Source organism: Pristiophorus japonicus, chromosome 12, assembly GCF_044704955.1.
Source record: "Pristiophorus japonicus isolate sPriJap1 chromosome 12, sPriJap1.hap1, whole genome shotgun sequence".
Classification (NCBI taxonomy): domain Eukaryota; kingdom Metazoa; phylum Chordata; class Chondrichthyes; family Pristiophoridae; genus Pristiophorus; species Pristiophorus japonicus.
The window spans coordinates 70,590,219-70,608,644 of NC_091988.1; the positions used below are offsets into that span (position 1 = coordinate 70,590,219).

The 18,426-nt window shown below is 46.8% G+C and overlaps 1 protein-coding gene across 1 annotated transcript in view; it reads right to left on the reverse strand.

Moving 5' to 3' along the window:
- The window catches only part of uroc1 (urocanate hydratase 1), a 136,950-nt gene extending 121,046 nt beyond the window's left edge, over window positions 1–15,904 (reverse strand). Inside the window, exon 1 of the mRNA XM_070894933.1 lies at window positions 15,779–15,904. Within this exon, the coding sequence (XP_070751034.1) occupies window positions 15,779–15,904 (126 nt within the window). The remainder of the gene's footprint in view (window positions 1–15,778) is intronic.
- Window positions 15,905–18,426: the final 2,522 nt, after the last annotated feature.

Below are 18,426 nucleotides of genomic sequence, written 5' to 3' on the forward strand. Positions count from 1 at the left end.
TTAGGGAGGGAATTCCAGAGCTTAGGGCCCACTTGTACAAGAAACACAAAAATATAGTATGCAGGTACAGCAAGGGATCAGGAAGGCCAATGGTATCTTGGCCTTTATTGCAAAGGGGATGGAGTATAAAAGCAGGGAAGTCTTGCTACAGTTATATTGGTGAGGCCACACCTAGAATACTGAGTGCAGTTTTAGTTTCCATATTTACAAAAAGATATACTTGCTTTGCAGGCAGTTCAGAGAAGGTTCACTAGGTTGATTCCAGGGATGAGGGGGTTGACTTATGAGGAATGGTTGAGTAGGTTGAGCCTCTACTCATTGGAATTCAGAAGAATGAGAGGTGATCTTATCGAAACGTATAAGATTATGAGGGGGCTTGACAAGGTGGATGCGGAGAGGATGTTTCCACTGATGGGGAGACTAGAACTAGAGGGCATGATCTTAGAATAAGTGGCCGCCTATTTAAAACAGAGATGAGGAGGAATTTCTTCTCTCAGAGGGTTGTAAATCTGTGGAATTTACTGCCTCAGAGAGCTGTGGAAGCTGGGTCATTGAATAAATTTAAGACAGAAATAGACAGTTTCTTGAACGATAAGGGAATAAGGGGTTAAGGGGAGTGGGCGGGGAAGTGGACCTGAGCCCATGATCAGATCAGCCATGATCTTATTGAATGGCGGAGCAGGCTCGAAGGACCGTATGGCCTACTCCTGTTCCTATTTCTTATGTTCTTATGATCTTATGTAACTGAAGGCACGGCCGCTAATGGTGGAGCGATGAAAATCTGTGATGCGCAGGAGGCCAGAATTAGAAGAGCGCAGCTATCTCGGGGGGTTGTAGTGTTGGAGAAGATTACAGAGATAGGGAGGGGCGAAGCCATGGAGGGATTGGAAAACAAGGATGAGAATTTTGAAATGGAGGTGTTGCTTAACCGGAAGACAATGTAGGTCAGCGAGCACAGGGGTGATGGGTGAGTGGGACTTGGTGCGAGTTAGGACACGGGCAGCGAGCACAGGGAGTGATGGGTGAATGGGACTTGCTGCGCATTAGGACACGGGGCAGCGAGCACAGGGGGTGATGAGTGAGTGGGACTTTGTGCGAGTTAGGACACGGGTAGCGAGCATGGGGTTGATGGGTGAATGGGACTTGGTGCGAGTTAGGACATGGGTAGTGATGGGTGAGTGGGACTTTATGCGAGTTCGGACACGGTTAGTGAGCACAGGGGTGATGGGTGAGTGGAACTTGATGCGAGTTAGGACACGGGCAGCGAGCACGGGGGTGATGGGTGAGTGGGATTTTGTGCGAGTTCGGACACGGTTAGTGAGCACAGGGGGTGATGAGTGAGAGGGATTTGGTGTGTGTTAGGACACGGGGCAGCGAGCACAGGGGGTGATGGGTGAGCGGGACTTGCTGCGAGTTAGGACACGGGTAGCGAGCACGGGGTGATGGGTGAGTGGAACTTGGTGCGAGTTATGACACGGGTAGCGAGCACTGGGGTGATGGGTGAGTGGGACATGGTGCGAGTTCGGACACGGTTAGTGAGCACAGGGGGTGATGGGTGAGTGGGATTTGGTGTGTGTTAGGACATGGGGCAGCGAGCACAGGGGGTGATGGGTGAGCAAGACTTGGTGCGAGTTATGACACGGGTAGCGAGCACGGGGGTGCTGGGTGAGTGGGACATGGTGCGAGTTAAGACACGGGGCAGTGAGCACAGAGGGTAATAGGTGAGCGGGACTTGGTGCGAGTTAGGACACGTGTAGCGAGCACGAGGGTGATGGGTGAGTGGGACTTGGTGCGAGTTAGGACACGGGGCAGCGAGCACGAGGGTGATGGGTGAGTGGGACTTGGTGCGAGTTAGGACACGGGGCAGCGAGCACAGGGGTTGATGAGTGAGTGGGACTTGGTGCGAGTTATGACACGGGTAGCGAACACAGGGGGTGATGGGTGAGTGGGACTTGGTGCGAGTTATGACACGTGCAGCTAAGTTTTGGATGACCTCAAGTTTATGGAGGGTGGAGAGTAGGAGGCCAGGCAGGAGTGCCAGGGGAAACAGCCTCTCAGCATCCAGCCTGTCAAGCCCTCTACACTACTCGTTTTGTGAGAGACTCTGGTCACCGCATAAGCTGTTAACTTTTACCTCACGATACCAACATCTGTAATCGGTCTTCTCGAAACTCTGACTGAGAAGGGGCTGCTCGGCAGGGACTCCCAGCCTGCATTGCAATAAAATACCACTATACAATAAAAAACATTCTTTTAGGTTGGCCTGCAGCCTATTTCAAGGTATCAAATTTATATCATAAAACCTTCCTTCAAAGTAATCTTAGATTTCTTGGTCACAGTTGAATTAATGTTATATTGTCCTATGAGGAGAGATTGAGTAGACTTGGCCTATATTCACTAGAGTTTAGAAGAATGAGAGGTGATCTCATTGAAACATACACAATTCTTACAGGGCTTGACAGGGTAGATGCAGGGAGGATGTTTCCCCTGGCTGGGGAGTCTAGAACCAGGGGTCACAGTCTCAGAATAAGGCGCTGGCCATTTAGGACTGAGATGAGGAGAAACTTCTTCACTCAGAGGGTGGTGAATCTTTGGAATTCTCTACCCCAGAGACTATGGAGGCTCAGTCGTTGAGTATATTCAAAAAGAGATTGATAGGTTTTTGGATATTAAGGGAATGGAGGGATAGGGGGATAGTGCAGGAAAGTGGAGTTGAGGTAGAAGATCAGCCATGATCTCATTGGATGGAGGAGCAGGCTCGAGGGGCCGAATGGCCTACTCCTGCTCCTAATTCTTATGTTCTTATAAATGGTGGTAGATCTTGTTTGATTTAGGAACATAAAAATTAGGAGCAGGAGTAGGTCATTAAGCCCCTCGAGCCTGCTCCTCCATCCAATGAGATCATGGCTGATCTTCTACCTCAACTCCACTTTCCCGCACGATCCCCATATCCCTCGATTCCCTTAGAGTATAAATGTCTATCGATCTCAGCCTCGAATATACTCAATGAATTTCCTGCCGTAGTCTCATCTTCATTTCTCAATGTCCTACAAGGATGTTTTGGTGTCTCAGGGTGGTTTCAAACCCTGTTTAACTCTCTCCCCACCTATCGCTGTTTTCTCAATGCTTCCTTGAACTTCTTGAACCCCCTTTCCAGTCTTTGGTTCCTCGACTCTTCCCAACCCCTCAGTCATCTCTTTCTTCTTCATTCTTCAGGTTCCTGAGACCCAAACGTGTCGTCGCCAAGCACTTAATCCATGTTTGGGATGTGGGCATCACTAGCATTACACAAACTAGGGGTGTATTCCTTGGAATTTAGAATATTAAGAGGTGATTTGGTCGAAGTTTCCAAGATATTAAGGGAACAGGGTAAATAGAGAGAAACTATTTCTGCTGGTTGAGGATTCTAGGACTGGGGGGCATAGTCCAAAAATTAGAGCCAGACCTTTCAGATGTGAAGTTAGGAAACTTTTCTGCACACAAAGGATGGTAGAAGTTTGGAACTCTCTTCTGCAAATGGCAATTGATGCTGGGTGAATTGTTCATTTTAAATCTGAGATTGATAGATTTTTGATAACCAAAGGGTATTAAGTTAGCCTAACATCTGTCATTGGGAAAATGTTGGAGTCCATTATTAAAGAAGCAGTAATAGGACGTTTGGAAAAGCATCGTTCAGTTAGTCAGAGTCAGCATGGATTTATGAAGGGTAAGTCATGTTTGACAAATTTGCTGGAATTCTTTGAGGATGTAATGAACAGGGTGGATAAAGGGGAACCAGTGGATGTGGTGTATTTGGACTTCCAGAAGGCATTTGACAAGGTGCCACATAAAAGGTTACTGCACAAGATAAAAGTTCACAGGGTTGGGGGTAATATATTAGCATGGATAGAGGCTTACTAGCAGAAGACTGAGAGTTGGGATAAATGGTTCATTCTCAGGTTGGCAATCAGTAAATAGTGGGGTGCCGCAGGGATCAGTGCTGGGATACCAACTATTTACAATCTATATTAATGACTTGGAAGAAGGGACCGAGTGTAACGTAGCCAAGTTTGCTGATGATACAAAGATGGGAGGAAAAGCAATGTGTGAGGAGGACACAAAAAATCTGCAAAAGGAAATAGACAGGCGAAGTGAGTGGGCAAAAATTTGGCAGATGGGGTTTAAAGTTGGAAAGTGTGAGGTCATGCATTTTGGCAGAAAAATCAAAGAGCAAGTTATTATTTAAATGGAGAAAAATTGCAAAGTGCTGCACTACAGTGGAACCTGGGGGTACTTGTGCATGAAACACAAAAGGTTAGTTTGCAGGTACAGCAAGATTCCATTGGCCTTTATTGCAAAGGGGATTGAGTATAAAAGCAAGGAAGTCTTGCTACAATTATACAGGGTATTGATGAGGCCACACCTGGAATACTGCATCCAATTTTGGTTTCCATATTTAAGAAAAGATATACATTCAAAATATATTCAAAAAGGAGTTAGATGTAGTCCTTATTACTAGTGGAATCAAGGGGTATGGCGAGAAAGCAGGAATGGGATACTGAAGTTGCATGTTCAGCCATTAACTCATTGAATGGCAGTGCAGGCTCGAAGGGCCAAATGGCCTACTCCTGCACCTATTTTCTATGTTTCTATGTTTTCTATTTTCTATGTAAATAGTTGGGGTCCCAGCATTGATCCCTGCGGCATCCCACTAGATACTGATTGACAACTCGAGAATAATGAACCATTTATTCCGACTCTCTGTTTTCTGTTAGTTAGTCAATCCTACATAAGAACATAAGAAATAGGAGCAAGAGTAGGCCATACGGCCCCTCGAGCTTGCTCCGCCATTTAATACGATCATGGCTGATCCGATCAGAGAAGGTTCACTAGGTTGATTCTGGAGATGAGGGGGTTGACTTATGAGGAAAGGTTGAGTAGGTTAAGCCTCTACTCATTCAAATTCAGAAGAATGAGAGGTGATCTTAACGAAACGTATAAGATTATGAGGGGGCTTGACAAGGTGGCTGCAGAGAGGATGTTTCCGCTGACAGGGGAGACTAGAACTAGAGGGCATAATCTTAGAATAACGGGCCGTTCATTTAAAACTGAGATGAGGAAGAATTTCTTCTCTCAGAGGGTTGTAAATCTGTGGAATTCGCTGCCTCTGAGAGCTGTAGAAGTTGGGTTATTGAATAAATTTAAGATAGAGATAGACAGTTTCTTAACCTGAGTCCATGATCGGATCAGCCATGATCGTATTAAATGGCGGAGCAAGCTCGAGGGGCCGTATGGCCTACTCTTGCTCCTATTTCTTATGTTCTTATGTAGGATTGACTAACTAACAGAAAACAGAGAGTCGGAATAAATGGTTCATTATTCTCGAGTTGTCAATCAGTAACTAGTGGGATGCCGCAGGGATCAATGCTGGGACCCCAACTATTTACATAGAAAATAGAAAACATAGAAACATAGAAAATAGGTGCAGGAGTAGGCCATTTGGCCCTTCGAGCCTGCACTGCCATTCAATGAGTTAATGGCTGAACATGCAACTTCAGTATCCCATTCCTGCTTTCTCGCCATACCCCTTGATTCCACTAGTAATAAGGACGACATCTAACACCTTTTTGAATATATTTAGTGAATTGGCCTCAACAACTTTCTGTGGTAGAGAATTTCACAGGTTCACCACTCTCTGGGTGAAGAAGTTCCTCCTCATCTCGGTCCTGAATGGCTTACCCCTTATTCTCAGACTGTGACCCCTGGTTCTGGACTTCCCCAACATTGGGAACATTCTTCCTGCATCTAACCTGTCTAAACCGGTCAGAATTTTAAACGCTTCTATGAGATCCCCTCTCATTCTTCTGAACTCCAGTGACTACAAGCCCAGTTGATCCAGTCTTTCTTGATATGTCAGTCCCGCCATCCCGGGTCTGGTGAACCTTCGCTGCACTCCCTCAATAGCAAGAATGTCCTTCCTCAAGTTAGGAGAGCAAAACTGTACACAATACTCTAGGTGTGGCCTCACCAAGGTCCTTTACAACTGTAGTAACACCTCCCTGCCCCTGTACTCAAATCTCCTCGCTATGAAAGCCAACATGCCATTTGCTTTCTTAACCGCCTGCTGTACCTGCATGCCAACCTTCAATGACTGATGTACCATGACACCCAGGTCTCGTTGCACCTCCCCTTTTTCTAATCTGTCACCATTCAGATAATAGTCTGTCTCTCTGTTTTTACCACCAAAGTGGATAACCTCACATTTATCCACATTATACTTCATCTGCCATGCATTTGCCCACTAACCTAACCTATCCAAGTCACTCTGCAGCCTCATAGCATCCTCCTCGCAGCTCACGCTGCCGCCCAACATAGTGTCATCCGCAAATTTGCAGATACTACTTTAATCCCCTTTATCAAATCATTAATGTACAATGTAAACAGCTGGGGCCCCAGCACAGAACCTTGCGGTACCCCACTAGTCACTGCCTGCCCTTCTGAAAAGTACCCATTTACTCCTGCTCTTTGCTTCCTGTCTGACAACCAGTTCTCAATCCACATCAGCACACTACCCCCAATCCCATGTGCTTTAACTTTGCACATTAATCTCTTGTGTGGGACCTTGTCGAAAGCCTTCTGAAAGTCCAAATACACCACATCAATTGGTTCTCCCTTGTCCACTCTACTGGAAACATCCTCAAAAAATTCCAGAAGATTTGTCAAGCATGATTTCCCTTTCATAAATCCATGCTGACTTGGACCTATCATGTCACCTCTTTCCAAATGCGCTGCTATGACATCCTTAATAATTGATTCCATCATTTTACCCACTACCGATGTCAGGCTGACCGGTCTATAATTCCGTTTTCTCTTTCCCTCCTTTTTTAAAAAGTGGGGTTACATCGGCTACTCTCCACTCTATAGGAACTGATCCAGAGTCTATGGAATGTTAGAAAATGACTGTCAATGCATCCGCTATCTCCAAGGCCACCTCCTTAAGTACTCTGGGATGCAGTCCATCAGGCCCTGGGGATTTATCGGCCTTCAATTCCATCAATTTCCCCAACACAATTTCCCGACTAATAAGGATTTCCCTCAGTTCCTCCTTCTTACTAGATCCTGACACTTTTTATATCCGGAAGGTTGTTTGTGTCCTCCTGAGTGAATACCGAACCAAAGTACTTGTTCAATTGGTCTGCCATTTCTTTGTTCCCCGTTATGACTTCCCCTGCTTCTGACTGCAGGGGACCTACATTTGTCTTCACTAACCTTTTTCTCTTTACATATCTATAGAAGCTTTTGCAGTCCGTCTTAATGTTCCCTGCAAACTTCCTCTCGTATTCTATTTTCCCTGCCCTAATCAACCCCTTTGTCCTCCTCTGCTGAGTTCTAAATTTCTCCCAGTCCCCGGGTTCGCTGCTATTTCTGGCCAATTTGTATGCCACTTCCTTGGCTTTAATACTATCCCTAATTTCCCTTGATAGCCACGGTTGAGCCACCTTCCCTTTTTTATTTATACGCCAGACAGGGATGTACAATTTTTGAAGTTCATCCATGCGGTCTCTAAATGTCTGCCATTGCCCATCCACTGTCAATCCCTTAAGTATCACTCGCCAATCTATCCTAGCGAATCTATATACAATCTATATTAACGACTTGGATGAAGGGACCGAGTGTAAAGTAGCCATGTTTGCTGATGATACAAAGATGGAGGAAAAGCAACGTGTGAGGAGGACACAAAAAACCTGCAAAAGGACATAGACAGGCTAAGTGAGTGGGCAGAAATCTGGCAGATGGAGTATAATGCTGGAAAGTGTGAGGTAATGCATTTTGGCAGAAAAAAATCGAAGAGCAAGTTATTATTTAAATGGAGAAAAATTGCAAAGTGCTGCAATACAGCAGGACCTGGGGGTCCTGGTACATGAAACACAAAAGGTTAGTATACAGATATAGCAAGTGATCAGGAAGGCCGATGGAATCTTGGCCTTTATTGCAAGGGGGATGCAATATAAAAGCAGGGAAGTCTTGCTACAGTTATACAGGGTATACTGCGTACCGTTTTGGTTTCCATATTTAAGAAAGGATATACTTGTTTTGGAGGCAGTTCAGAGAATGTTCACTAGGTTGATTCCGGAGATGAAGGGGTTGACTTATGAGGAAAGGTTGAGTAGGTTGGGCCTATACACATTGGAGTTCAGAAGAATGAGAGACCGCATGGATGAACTTCAACAATTGTACATCCCTGTCTGGCTTATTAAAAAATACAAGATAATGAGGGGGCTCATCAAGGTGGATACAGAGAGGATATTTCCACTCATAGGGGAAATTAAAACTAGGGGACATAGTTTTAGAATAAGGGACCGCCCATTTAAAACTGAGATGAGGAAGAATTTCTTCTCTCAGAGGGTTGTAAGTCAATGGAATTCTCTGCCCCAGAGAGCTGTGGAGGCTGGATCATTGAATATATTTAAGGTGAAGATAGACAGATTTTTGAGCGATAAGGAAGTATAAGGTTATGGGGAGTGTGCAGGGAAGTGGAGCTGAGTCCATGATCAGATCAGCCATGATCTTATTGAATGGCATGGCAGGCTCGAGAGGCCAAATGGCCGACTCCTGCTCCTATTTCTTATGTGCTTTTGTTCACAGGGCAACTCAGAGACAGACAATGAATGCCAGCCTTGCAAGCGATGCCCACACTCCGAGAGCTTTATCGCGATGTCGTCACCCTTTTTACTCCACTCCCCAAAATCATACCTCCCCCTTCCTATCCTGAACCTGCTGATTCCTTGCTGGGGAACCTCACCCAAGTGGAACTTATTCGTTCGTTGCCCATTCAGTGAGTATGACCATCCGATTCAGTCATAAAGAAAGAAAGGGTTTAGAATCATGGAATCCTAGAATGTTACAGCACTGAAGGTGGCCATTCATCCCATCGGGCCTCTGCCAACCCTTTCCCCGTAACCCTGTAAATGTTTCCCCTTCCAGTAGTTACCCAATTCCCTTTTGAAAGTTGCGATTTAATCTGCTCCCACTGCCCTTTCAGATCACAACAACTCGCTGCGTAAAAACATTCTCCTCATCTCTCCCTCTGGTTCTTTTGCCGATTACCTTCAATCTGTGTCCTCTGGTTACCGACCCTCCCGCCACGGGAAACAGTGTCTCCTTATTTACTCCATCAAAACTCCTCATCATTTTGAACACCTCTATCAAATCTCCTGTTAACCTTCTCTCCTCCAAGAAGAAAATCCCCAGCATTTCCAGTCTCTCCATATAACTGACATTTCTACAGCGCCTGTCAGGAGCTCAGGATATTTCAAAGTGCTTTACAGCCAATGATGTCATTTTTATTTGTAGTCTATTCACTGTTGTAATGTAGAAAACAGAGCAGCTAATTTGCACACAGTAAGCTCGCACAAATGAATGACCAGATAAACTGTTTAAGTGATGTTGATTGATGGATAAATTTTGGCCAGGACACCGGGAATAACTTTCCCGCTCTTTTTCAAATAGTGTCCATCCGAGAGAGCAAACGGGGCCTCGATTTTACATCTCATCCGAAAGATGGCCCCTCCAACAGTGCGGCACTCCCTTAGTACTGCCCCTCTGACAGTGCGGCGTTCCATCAGTACTGCCCCTCCGACAGTGCAGCGTTCCATCAGTACTGCCCCTCCTACAGTGCAGCGCTCCCTCAGTACTGCACCTCCGACAGTGCAGCGTTCCCTCAGTACTGCCCCTCCGACAATGTAGCACTCCCTCGGCACTGCACTGGGAGTGTCAGCCTGGATTATGGGGCTCGACTCTCCGGAGTGGGACTTGAACCTTCTGACCTCGAGACTACCCACTGAGGCTCAGTTAACCCTCACGGGAGGAGGATCATGAGACGAAGGGCAATTCTGTTAGAATCATCGACATTTACGGTGCAGAAGGAGGCCATTCAGCCTGTCGGGTCTGTGCCGGGATGAACGTCAGCTGCGTCAGCACACACCAGGGTGGAGGCTGAGGCCTTCCTTGTCCTGACCAGCTCATTACCACAGCCTGGGCATTTGCCAAGTGTGGTCGAGCAAGTTCTGACGATAGCCCTGTAGAGACTGCCGACGGGGCAGTTCACAGGGGATTCAATCCTTCAACCGGGAGACGCCAGTTAGACATCTCCATGTCAATGATTAGTCAAACTTGATGTGTTGTCATAGTAACAGAGAATCCTAAACTCGCAGACACTTTCTCAAACGTCGGGAAGGATAAAGAGCAGGAATTGTGAAATCATGCAAGCTCTTCCCAACACATACAAGCCGTCTAATAAGAGACTGGGCTAGAGCACTGTGTTTCCAGTGGGTCTCCCCACTCCCACACACTCCTCTGCTGAATGTGCCCACTCGCGGTGGGGTACAGATCTATCGTGGCCGCAGTTCTTGGACAAGTGGCAATGCTCCATGTGTGAGCCTGGGCGTCAAGCATGTGCAGACTATTTGACCAGGGGGGGGTTGCGGTGTGGCATCGTGACCAAGGCCAACCCGGCCCTCACCCAACACACGTGCACACACTTTCCAGCAGGGGGCGCGAGCTAGCAACCTGGAGCACGGTCTCTGGCTGATTGACCCCTGTCCCCAGCCCCAGGGACGCAAAGGCAGCTCCAACTGAACTCCTCCCCCCCATACCCCGCTGTCCTAGACCAGGGCTGGATCATAGGAACAGGAGGAGGCCATGCAGCCCCTCAGGACTGTTCTGACATTCAATGAGATCAAGGTTGATCTGCATCGCAACTCCACCCCACCTCAGCTCCATATACCTTGATACCCTTCGCCAGTATACCCATCTCAGTCCTGAAAGCTCCAATTGACCCCCATTATATAATGGAAATATATAAAAATAAGGACACAATGTGTGACTTTAGCAGGAGGACTGAGCTGTGGGCCCTGGTCCCTTCGCCTGTCCCCCTACCCTCTCACCCCACTTCACTTGAAGATTATATTTGGCATTGGCTCACTGTCTGAAATACCATGGGAGGTTATGGGAACATAGGAGGAGGCCATTTAGCCCCTCGAGCCGGTACAGCCATTCAATTAGATCATGGCTGATCTATTTCTTAACTCCATCCACCCGGCTGGGTCCTGTAATCCTTAATACTCTGATCCAACAAAAATCTATCTGCCTCAGTTTTGAAATGTTCAATTGATCCCCGGCACCCACAGCCTCTGGGGCAGAGAGTTCCAGATTCCCAGCACCCTTTGTGTGAAGAAGTGCTTCCTGACATCACCCCTGAATGGCCTGGCTCTAATTTTAAGGTTCTGCCCCCTTGTTCTGGACTCCCCCCACCAGAGGAGATAGTTTCAGCTGAAAGTGTTCTAATCTAGAACATAAGAGCATAAGAAATAGGAGCAGGAGTCGGCCATTCGGCCAATGAGCAGTGGTGCAGCAGGGAGGGATTCAAATTCCTGGGGCATTGGAACGGGTTCTGGGGGAGGTGGGACCAGTACAAACTGGACGGTCTGCACCTGGGCAGGACCGGAACCAATGTCCTAGGGGGAGTGTTTGCTAGTGCTATTGGGGAGGAGTTAAACTAATATGGCAGGGGGATGGGAACCAATGCAGGGAGACAGAGGGAAACAAAAAGGAGGCAAAAGCAAAAGACAGAAAGGAGATGAGGAAAAATGGAGGGCAGAGAAACCCAAGGCAAAGAACAAAAAGGGCCATTGTACAGCAAAATTCTAAAAGGACAAAGGGTGTTAAAAAAACAAGCCTGAAGGCTTTGTGTCTTAATGCAAGGAGTATCCGCAATAAGGTGGATGAATTAACTGTGCAAATAGATGTTAACAAATATGATATGATTGGGATTACAGAGACGTGGCTCCAGGATGATCAGGGCTGGGAACTCAACATCCAGGGGTATTCAACATTCAGGAAAGATAGAATAAAAGGAAAAGGAGGTGGGGTAGCATTGCTGGTTAAGGAGGAAATTAAGGCAATAGTTCGGAAGGACATTAGCTTGGATGATGTGGAATCTATATGGGTAGAGCTGCAGAACACCAAAGGGCAAAAAACGTTAGTGGGAGTTGTGTACAGACCTCCAAACAGTAGTAGTGAAGTTGGGGAGGGCATCAAACATGAAATTAGGGGTGCATGCAATAAAGGTGCAGCAGTTATAATGGGTGACTTTAATATGCACATAGATTGGGCTAACCAAACTGGAAGCAATACGGTGGAGGAGGATTTCCTGGAGTGCATAAGGGATGGTTTTTTAGACCAATATGTCGAGGAACCAACTAGGGGGGAGGCCATCTTAGACTGGGTGTTGTGTAATGAGAGAGGATTAATTAGCCATCTCGTTGTGCAAGGCCCCTTGGGGAAGAGTGACCATAATATGGTGGAATTCTGCATTAGGATGGAGAATGAAACAGTTAATTCAGAGACCATGGTCCAGAACTTAAAGAAGGGTAACTTTGAAGGTATGAGGCGTGAATTGGCTAGGATACATTGGCGAATGATACTGAAGGGGTTGACTGTGGATGGGCAATGGCAGATATTTAGAGACCGCATGGAAGAACTACAACAATTGTACATTCATGTCTGGCGTAAAAATAAAAAAGGGAAGGTGGCTCAACCACGGCTATCAAGGGAAATCAGGGATAGTATTAAAGCCAAGGAAGTGGCATACAAATTGGCCAGAAATAACAGCGAACCCAGGGACTGGGAGAAATTTAGAACTCAGCAGAGGAGGACAAAGGGTTTGATTAGGGCAGGGAAAATGGAGTACGAGAAGAAGCTTGCAAGGAACATTAAGACGGATTGCAAAAGTTTCTATAGATATGTAAAGAGAAAAAGGTTAGTAAAGACAAACGTAGGTCCCCTACAGTCAGAATCAGGGGAAGTCATAACGGGGAACAAAGAAATGGCGGACCAATTGAACAAGTACTTTGGTTCGGTATTCACTAAGGAGGACACAAACAACCTTCCGGATATAAAAGGGGTCGGAGGGTCTAGTAAGAAGGAGGAACTGAGGGAAATGCTTATTAGTCGGGAAATTGTGTTGGAGAAATTGATGGGATTGAAGGCCGATAAATCCCCAGAGCCTGATGGACTGCATCCCAGAGTACTTAAGGAGGTGGCCTTGGAAATAGTGGATGCATTGACAGTCATTTTCCAACATTCCATTGACTCTGGATCAGTTCCTATGGAGTGGAGGGTAGCCAATGTAACCCCACTTTTTAAAAAAGGAGGGAGAGAGATAACAGGGAATTATAGACCGGTCAGCCTGACATCGGTAGTGGGTAAAATGATGGAATCAATTATTAAGGATGTCATAGCAGTGCATTTGGAAAGAGGTGATATGATAGGTCCAAGTCAGCATGGATTTGTGAAAGGGAAATCATGCTTGACAAATCTTCTGGAATTTTTTGAGGATGTTTCCAGTAGAGTGGGCAAGGGAGAACCAGTTGATGTGGTATATTTGGACTTTCAGAAGGCTTTCGACAAGGTCCCACACAAGAGATTAATGTGCAAAGTTAAAGCACATGGGATTGGGGGTAGTGTGCTGACATGGATTGAGAACTGGTTGTCAGACAGGAAGCAAAGAGTAGGAGTAAATGGGGACTTTTCAGAATGGCAGGTAGTGACTAGTGGGGTACCGCAAGGTTCTGTGCTGGGGCCCCAGCTGTTTACACTATACATTAATGATTTAGATGAGGGGATTAAATGTAGTATCTCCAAATTTGCGGATGACACTAAGTTAGGTGGCAGTGTGAGCTGCGAGGAGGATGCTATGAGGCTGCAGAGCGACTTGGATAGGTTAGGTGAGTGGGCAAATGCATGGCAGATGAAGTATAATGTGGATAAATGTGAGGTTATCCACTTTGGTGGTAAAAACAGAGAGACAGACTATTATCTGAATGGTGACAGATTAGGAAAAGGGGAGGTGCAAAGAGACCTGGGTGTCATGGTACATCAGTCATTGAAGGTTGGCATGCAGGTACAGCAGGCGGTTAAGAAAGCAAATGGCATGTTGGCCTTCATAGCGAGGGGATTTGAGTACAGGGGCAGGGAGGTGATGCTACAGTTGTACAGGGCCTTGGTGAGGCCACACCTGGAGTGTTGTGTACAGTTTTGGTCGGCTAACCTGAGGAAGGACATTCTTGCTATTGAGGAAGTGCAGCGAAGGTTCACCAGACTGATTCCCGGGATGGCGGGACTGACCTATCAAGAAAGACTGGATCAACTGGGCTTGTATTCACTGGAGTTCAGAAGAATGAGAGGGGACCTCATAGAAACGTTTAAAATTCTGACGGGGTTAGACAGGTTAGATGCAGGAAGAATGTTCCCAATGTTGGGGAAGTCCAGAACCAGGGGACACAGTCTAAGGATAAAGGGTAAGCCATTTAGGACCGAGATGAGAAGGAATTTCTTCACCCAGAGAGTGGTGAACCTGTGGAATTCTCTACCACAGAAAGTTGTTGAGGCCAATTCACTAAATATATTCAAAAAGGAGTTAGATGAAGTCCTTACTACTAGGGGGATCAAGGGGTATGGTGAGAAAGCAGGAATGGTGTACTGAAGTTGAATGTTCAGCCATGAACTCATTGAATGGCGGTGCAGGCTAGAAGGGCTGAATGGCCTACTCCTGCACCTATTTTCTATGTTTCTATGTTTCTATGTTTCCTCAAGCCTGCTCCACCATGCAATAAGCTCATGGCTGATCATCGACCTCAACTCCACTTTCCTGACCAGTCCCCATATCCCTCAATTCCCCTAGAGTCCAAAAATCTATCGATCTTAGCCTTAAATATACTCAACGACTGAGCCTTCACACCCCTCTGGCGCAGAGAATTCCAAAGATTCACCTACCTCCGAGTGAAGAAATTTCTCCTCATCTCTGTCTTAAGTGGCCGACCCCTTAACCTGAGTCTGTGAGTACTGGTTCTAGACTCTGCAGCCGGGTGAAACAACCTCTCAGCATCTACCCTGTCAATCCCCCTCAGAATCTTATGTTTCACTGAGATCACCTCTCATTCTTCTAAACTCCAGAGAGTATACGGTCATTCTACACAATCTCTCTTCATTAGACAGCCCTCTCATCCCTGGGATCAGTCTGGTGAACGTTTGTTGCACCCCCTCCAAGAGAAGTATATCCTTCCTGAGATAAGGAGACCAAAACTGTGCACAGTACTCCAGGTGTGGTCTCACCAAGGCCCTGTACAATTGTAGCAAGACTTCCTTACTCTTATACTCCAACCCCCTTGCAATAAAGACCAACATGCCATTTGCCTTCCTTATTGCACAGCAAGAAAGACAGACTTGTATTTCTATAGCGCCTTTCACGACCACAGGATGTCCCAAAGCGCTTTACAGCCGACGAAGCACTTTTGAAGTGTAGCGACTGTTGTAATGTGGGGAGCGCGGCAGCCAATTTGCGCACAGCAAGATCCCACGAAAAGGCATGGTGTAAGTGACCAGATCATCCGTTTTCTTTCAGTGATGTTGATAGAGGGATAACTACTGGCGCAGGACACCGGGCAGAACTCCCTTGCTCTTCTTCAAAATGGGATCTTTCACGGCCACCGGAGAGGGCAGTCTGGGGTCTGGGTTTCACAGATGGGGCAGTTTGCATACTGGCAGCGTCACGACACACCGCTCCTCTGCTGTGTTTTCCTCCCACTCCCGTACCCCCGTCCCCCCCAAAGAAAACAATCAACCTTTTTTCCCCTCGACAGTGATAGTCAATGCCCCTTTAACTGGCTTCAGTCCAAAATACTGGCCAATCGCACGGCGGCAAACGCTTTGGTCGCAAACGTCCCCCCCCGTCACATACCTTCTCGTCCTCAGGGGTGAGATGGGGTGTGCGCACAGGGGCGTGAGGCATCCGGCTGTCCCTGCCTCTGTTGGGGGGCAGGGGACGGAGTGGGAGGCCAGAGCACAGCTCCCTCAGGCTGCTCATTCCTGCAGGTGATGAGACTCAGAGACAACGCAAGCAACAGGTTTCCCAGGTCGTGGCTAACTGTGAGCAGAATACTGAAGCTCCTTTAAAATGGTGGGAGGGTCGCCCCCACCTCTCCCCACCCCCAGCAGCCCGCATTTCTGATTGGACAGCAACCTTCCCCCATCAATAAATGATTAACACCTTGACTGGCAGATAAACCCTCTGTAAACATCAGATTTCTTACAATTCAGCTACCATGTAACTTGTTTTTGTCCAATTAAACGTCAGTGTGTATCATAGAGCAGCGAATACTCAGCTTGCCCCAGCGTGGGTTCAGGTTCGACAATTTATTTCAGTCTATGTTTAATGAGTCTCCGTGTCAGCCGTGGCTCAGTGGGCAGCACTCTCTCGTGCCTCTGAGTCAGAAGGTTGTGGGTTCAAGTCCCACCCCAAGAGACTTGAGCATAAAATCTAGGCTGGCACTCTAATGCCCTTTTAGAATGAATGTACCTGCATTTCTATAGCACCTTTCACAACCTCAGGATATCCCAAAGTGCTTCACAGCCAATGAAGTACTTTTGAAGTGTTGTAATGTGGGAAACGCAGCCAATTTGCGCACAGCATTTTCCCAAAAACACCACTGAGGGAGCGCTGCTCTGACGGAGGGTCAGTACTGAGGGAGCGCTGCACTGTCGGAGGGGCAGTACTTATGGAGCGCTGCACTGTCGGAGGGGCAGTACTGAGGGAGCACTGCACTGTCGGAGGGTCAGTACTGAGGGAGCACTGCACTGTTGGAGGGGCAGTACTGAGGGAGCACTGCACTGTTGGAGAGGCAGTACTGAGGGAGAGCTGCACTGTCAGAGGTTCCGTCTTTCCGATGAAACGTTAAACTGAGGCCCCAACTCCCCTCTCAGTAAAAGATCCCACGGCTGCTATTTCAAAGAAGAGCAGGGGAGTTCACCCTGGTATTTTGGGGATAATATTTATCACTAAAATAGATTATCTGGTCATTTATCTCATTGCTGTTTTTGGGATTGTGCTGTGCGCAAATTGGCTGCGTTTCCCACATTACAACACTTCAAAAGTACTTCATTGGCTGTGAAGCACTTTGGGACGTCTTGAGGTTGTGAAAGGTGCTGTAGAAATGCAGGTACATTCATTCTAAAAGGGCGTGATTTGCATCTTAAAGGGGCGGAGTCTTTCCAAAGCTTCATTGTCTTTGTTGGATATTGCAGTGTGATGAGGAAAATCATATCAAACACATCGGCACATGACCGGAACTTCATCCTGTCACTCGAAACTGACAGCACACAACACAAATGAGATTTACCATCACCAATCATCGGAGAGTGCAAGAGTGACCCTTTAATGTGACAGGACAGACAGGGGAATGTGAAACACAAACGTATCCATTATACCAATCTAGAGTTGGCAAACTTCCGCAAATATTAAAAAAGTAAAGTGCTTTAATTTAAAGAAAAAAAATGAGTCAACCTTTAAGATGATTAAAGTGTTTGGTAGGGAAGTGTAATGTGTTTGCTTCATGGGTTCTTTGCTTAAGAATTCATAGCAACACTTTGCCATTAAGAACTAGTTGGTTTATTAACAAAGGCTTAACAATCACACTACACATTACCGGTTCATCCACCAGGCTCACTATCACCTGCCTCATCGTGGATCCCCCGAACCCAACTGGCTGGGGTTTTATTGAGTCTTGTGAACATCACGTGGCTGGCTAAGCCACTATCAACTTGACAGCTCTACAAACCTGCGAGCATACTCACGGGTGCGTACATTACAGGTCGATAGAGAGAAACTATTTCCTCTGGTGGGGGGAGTCCAGAACAAGGGGGCGTCACCTTAAAATTAGAGCCAGGCCGTTCAGGGGGTGATGTCAGGAAGCACTTCTTCACACAAAGGGTGCTGGGAATCTGGAACTCTCTCCCCCAACAATGCTGTTGAGACTGGGGGTCAATTGGAGCTTTCAAGATTGAGATTGATAGATTTTTGTTGGGTCAGAGTATTAAGGATTACAGAATCAAGACGGGTGGATGGAGTTAAGATACAGATCAGCTGTGACCTAATTGAATGGCGGAACAAGTTCGAGGGGCTGAATGGCCTCCTCCTGTGTTCCCATAACCTCCCATGGTAACCTCCTCACACAAAGAGCCAAGGCTAAATATAGTCTTCAGGTCAAGTGGGGTGAGAGGGTGGGAGAGTGGGGAGGGTGGGGGGGGGGGGGCGAAGGGACCTGGTCCCGCAGACCTACCTCAGTCCTCCTTTTAAAGACACACATTCTGTCCTTATTTTGATATAATTCCATTAAAAATTCAGATATCCACACTTATAATGGGAATTGTCTATGTAAACTGGACACACTGTAATGACACCCTCCCGCCAGTTGATGGCGATAGACACCTTGAAAGCAGGAAGGTCTATGGTCCTATTGCTAATCTCACCGGGGGCAACGGCTGGGGCTACGAGCGATATTGGAGCTCCTGAGGCAGGGATAGGGGACAAAATCAGCCCCTAAATGCCCA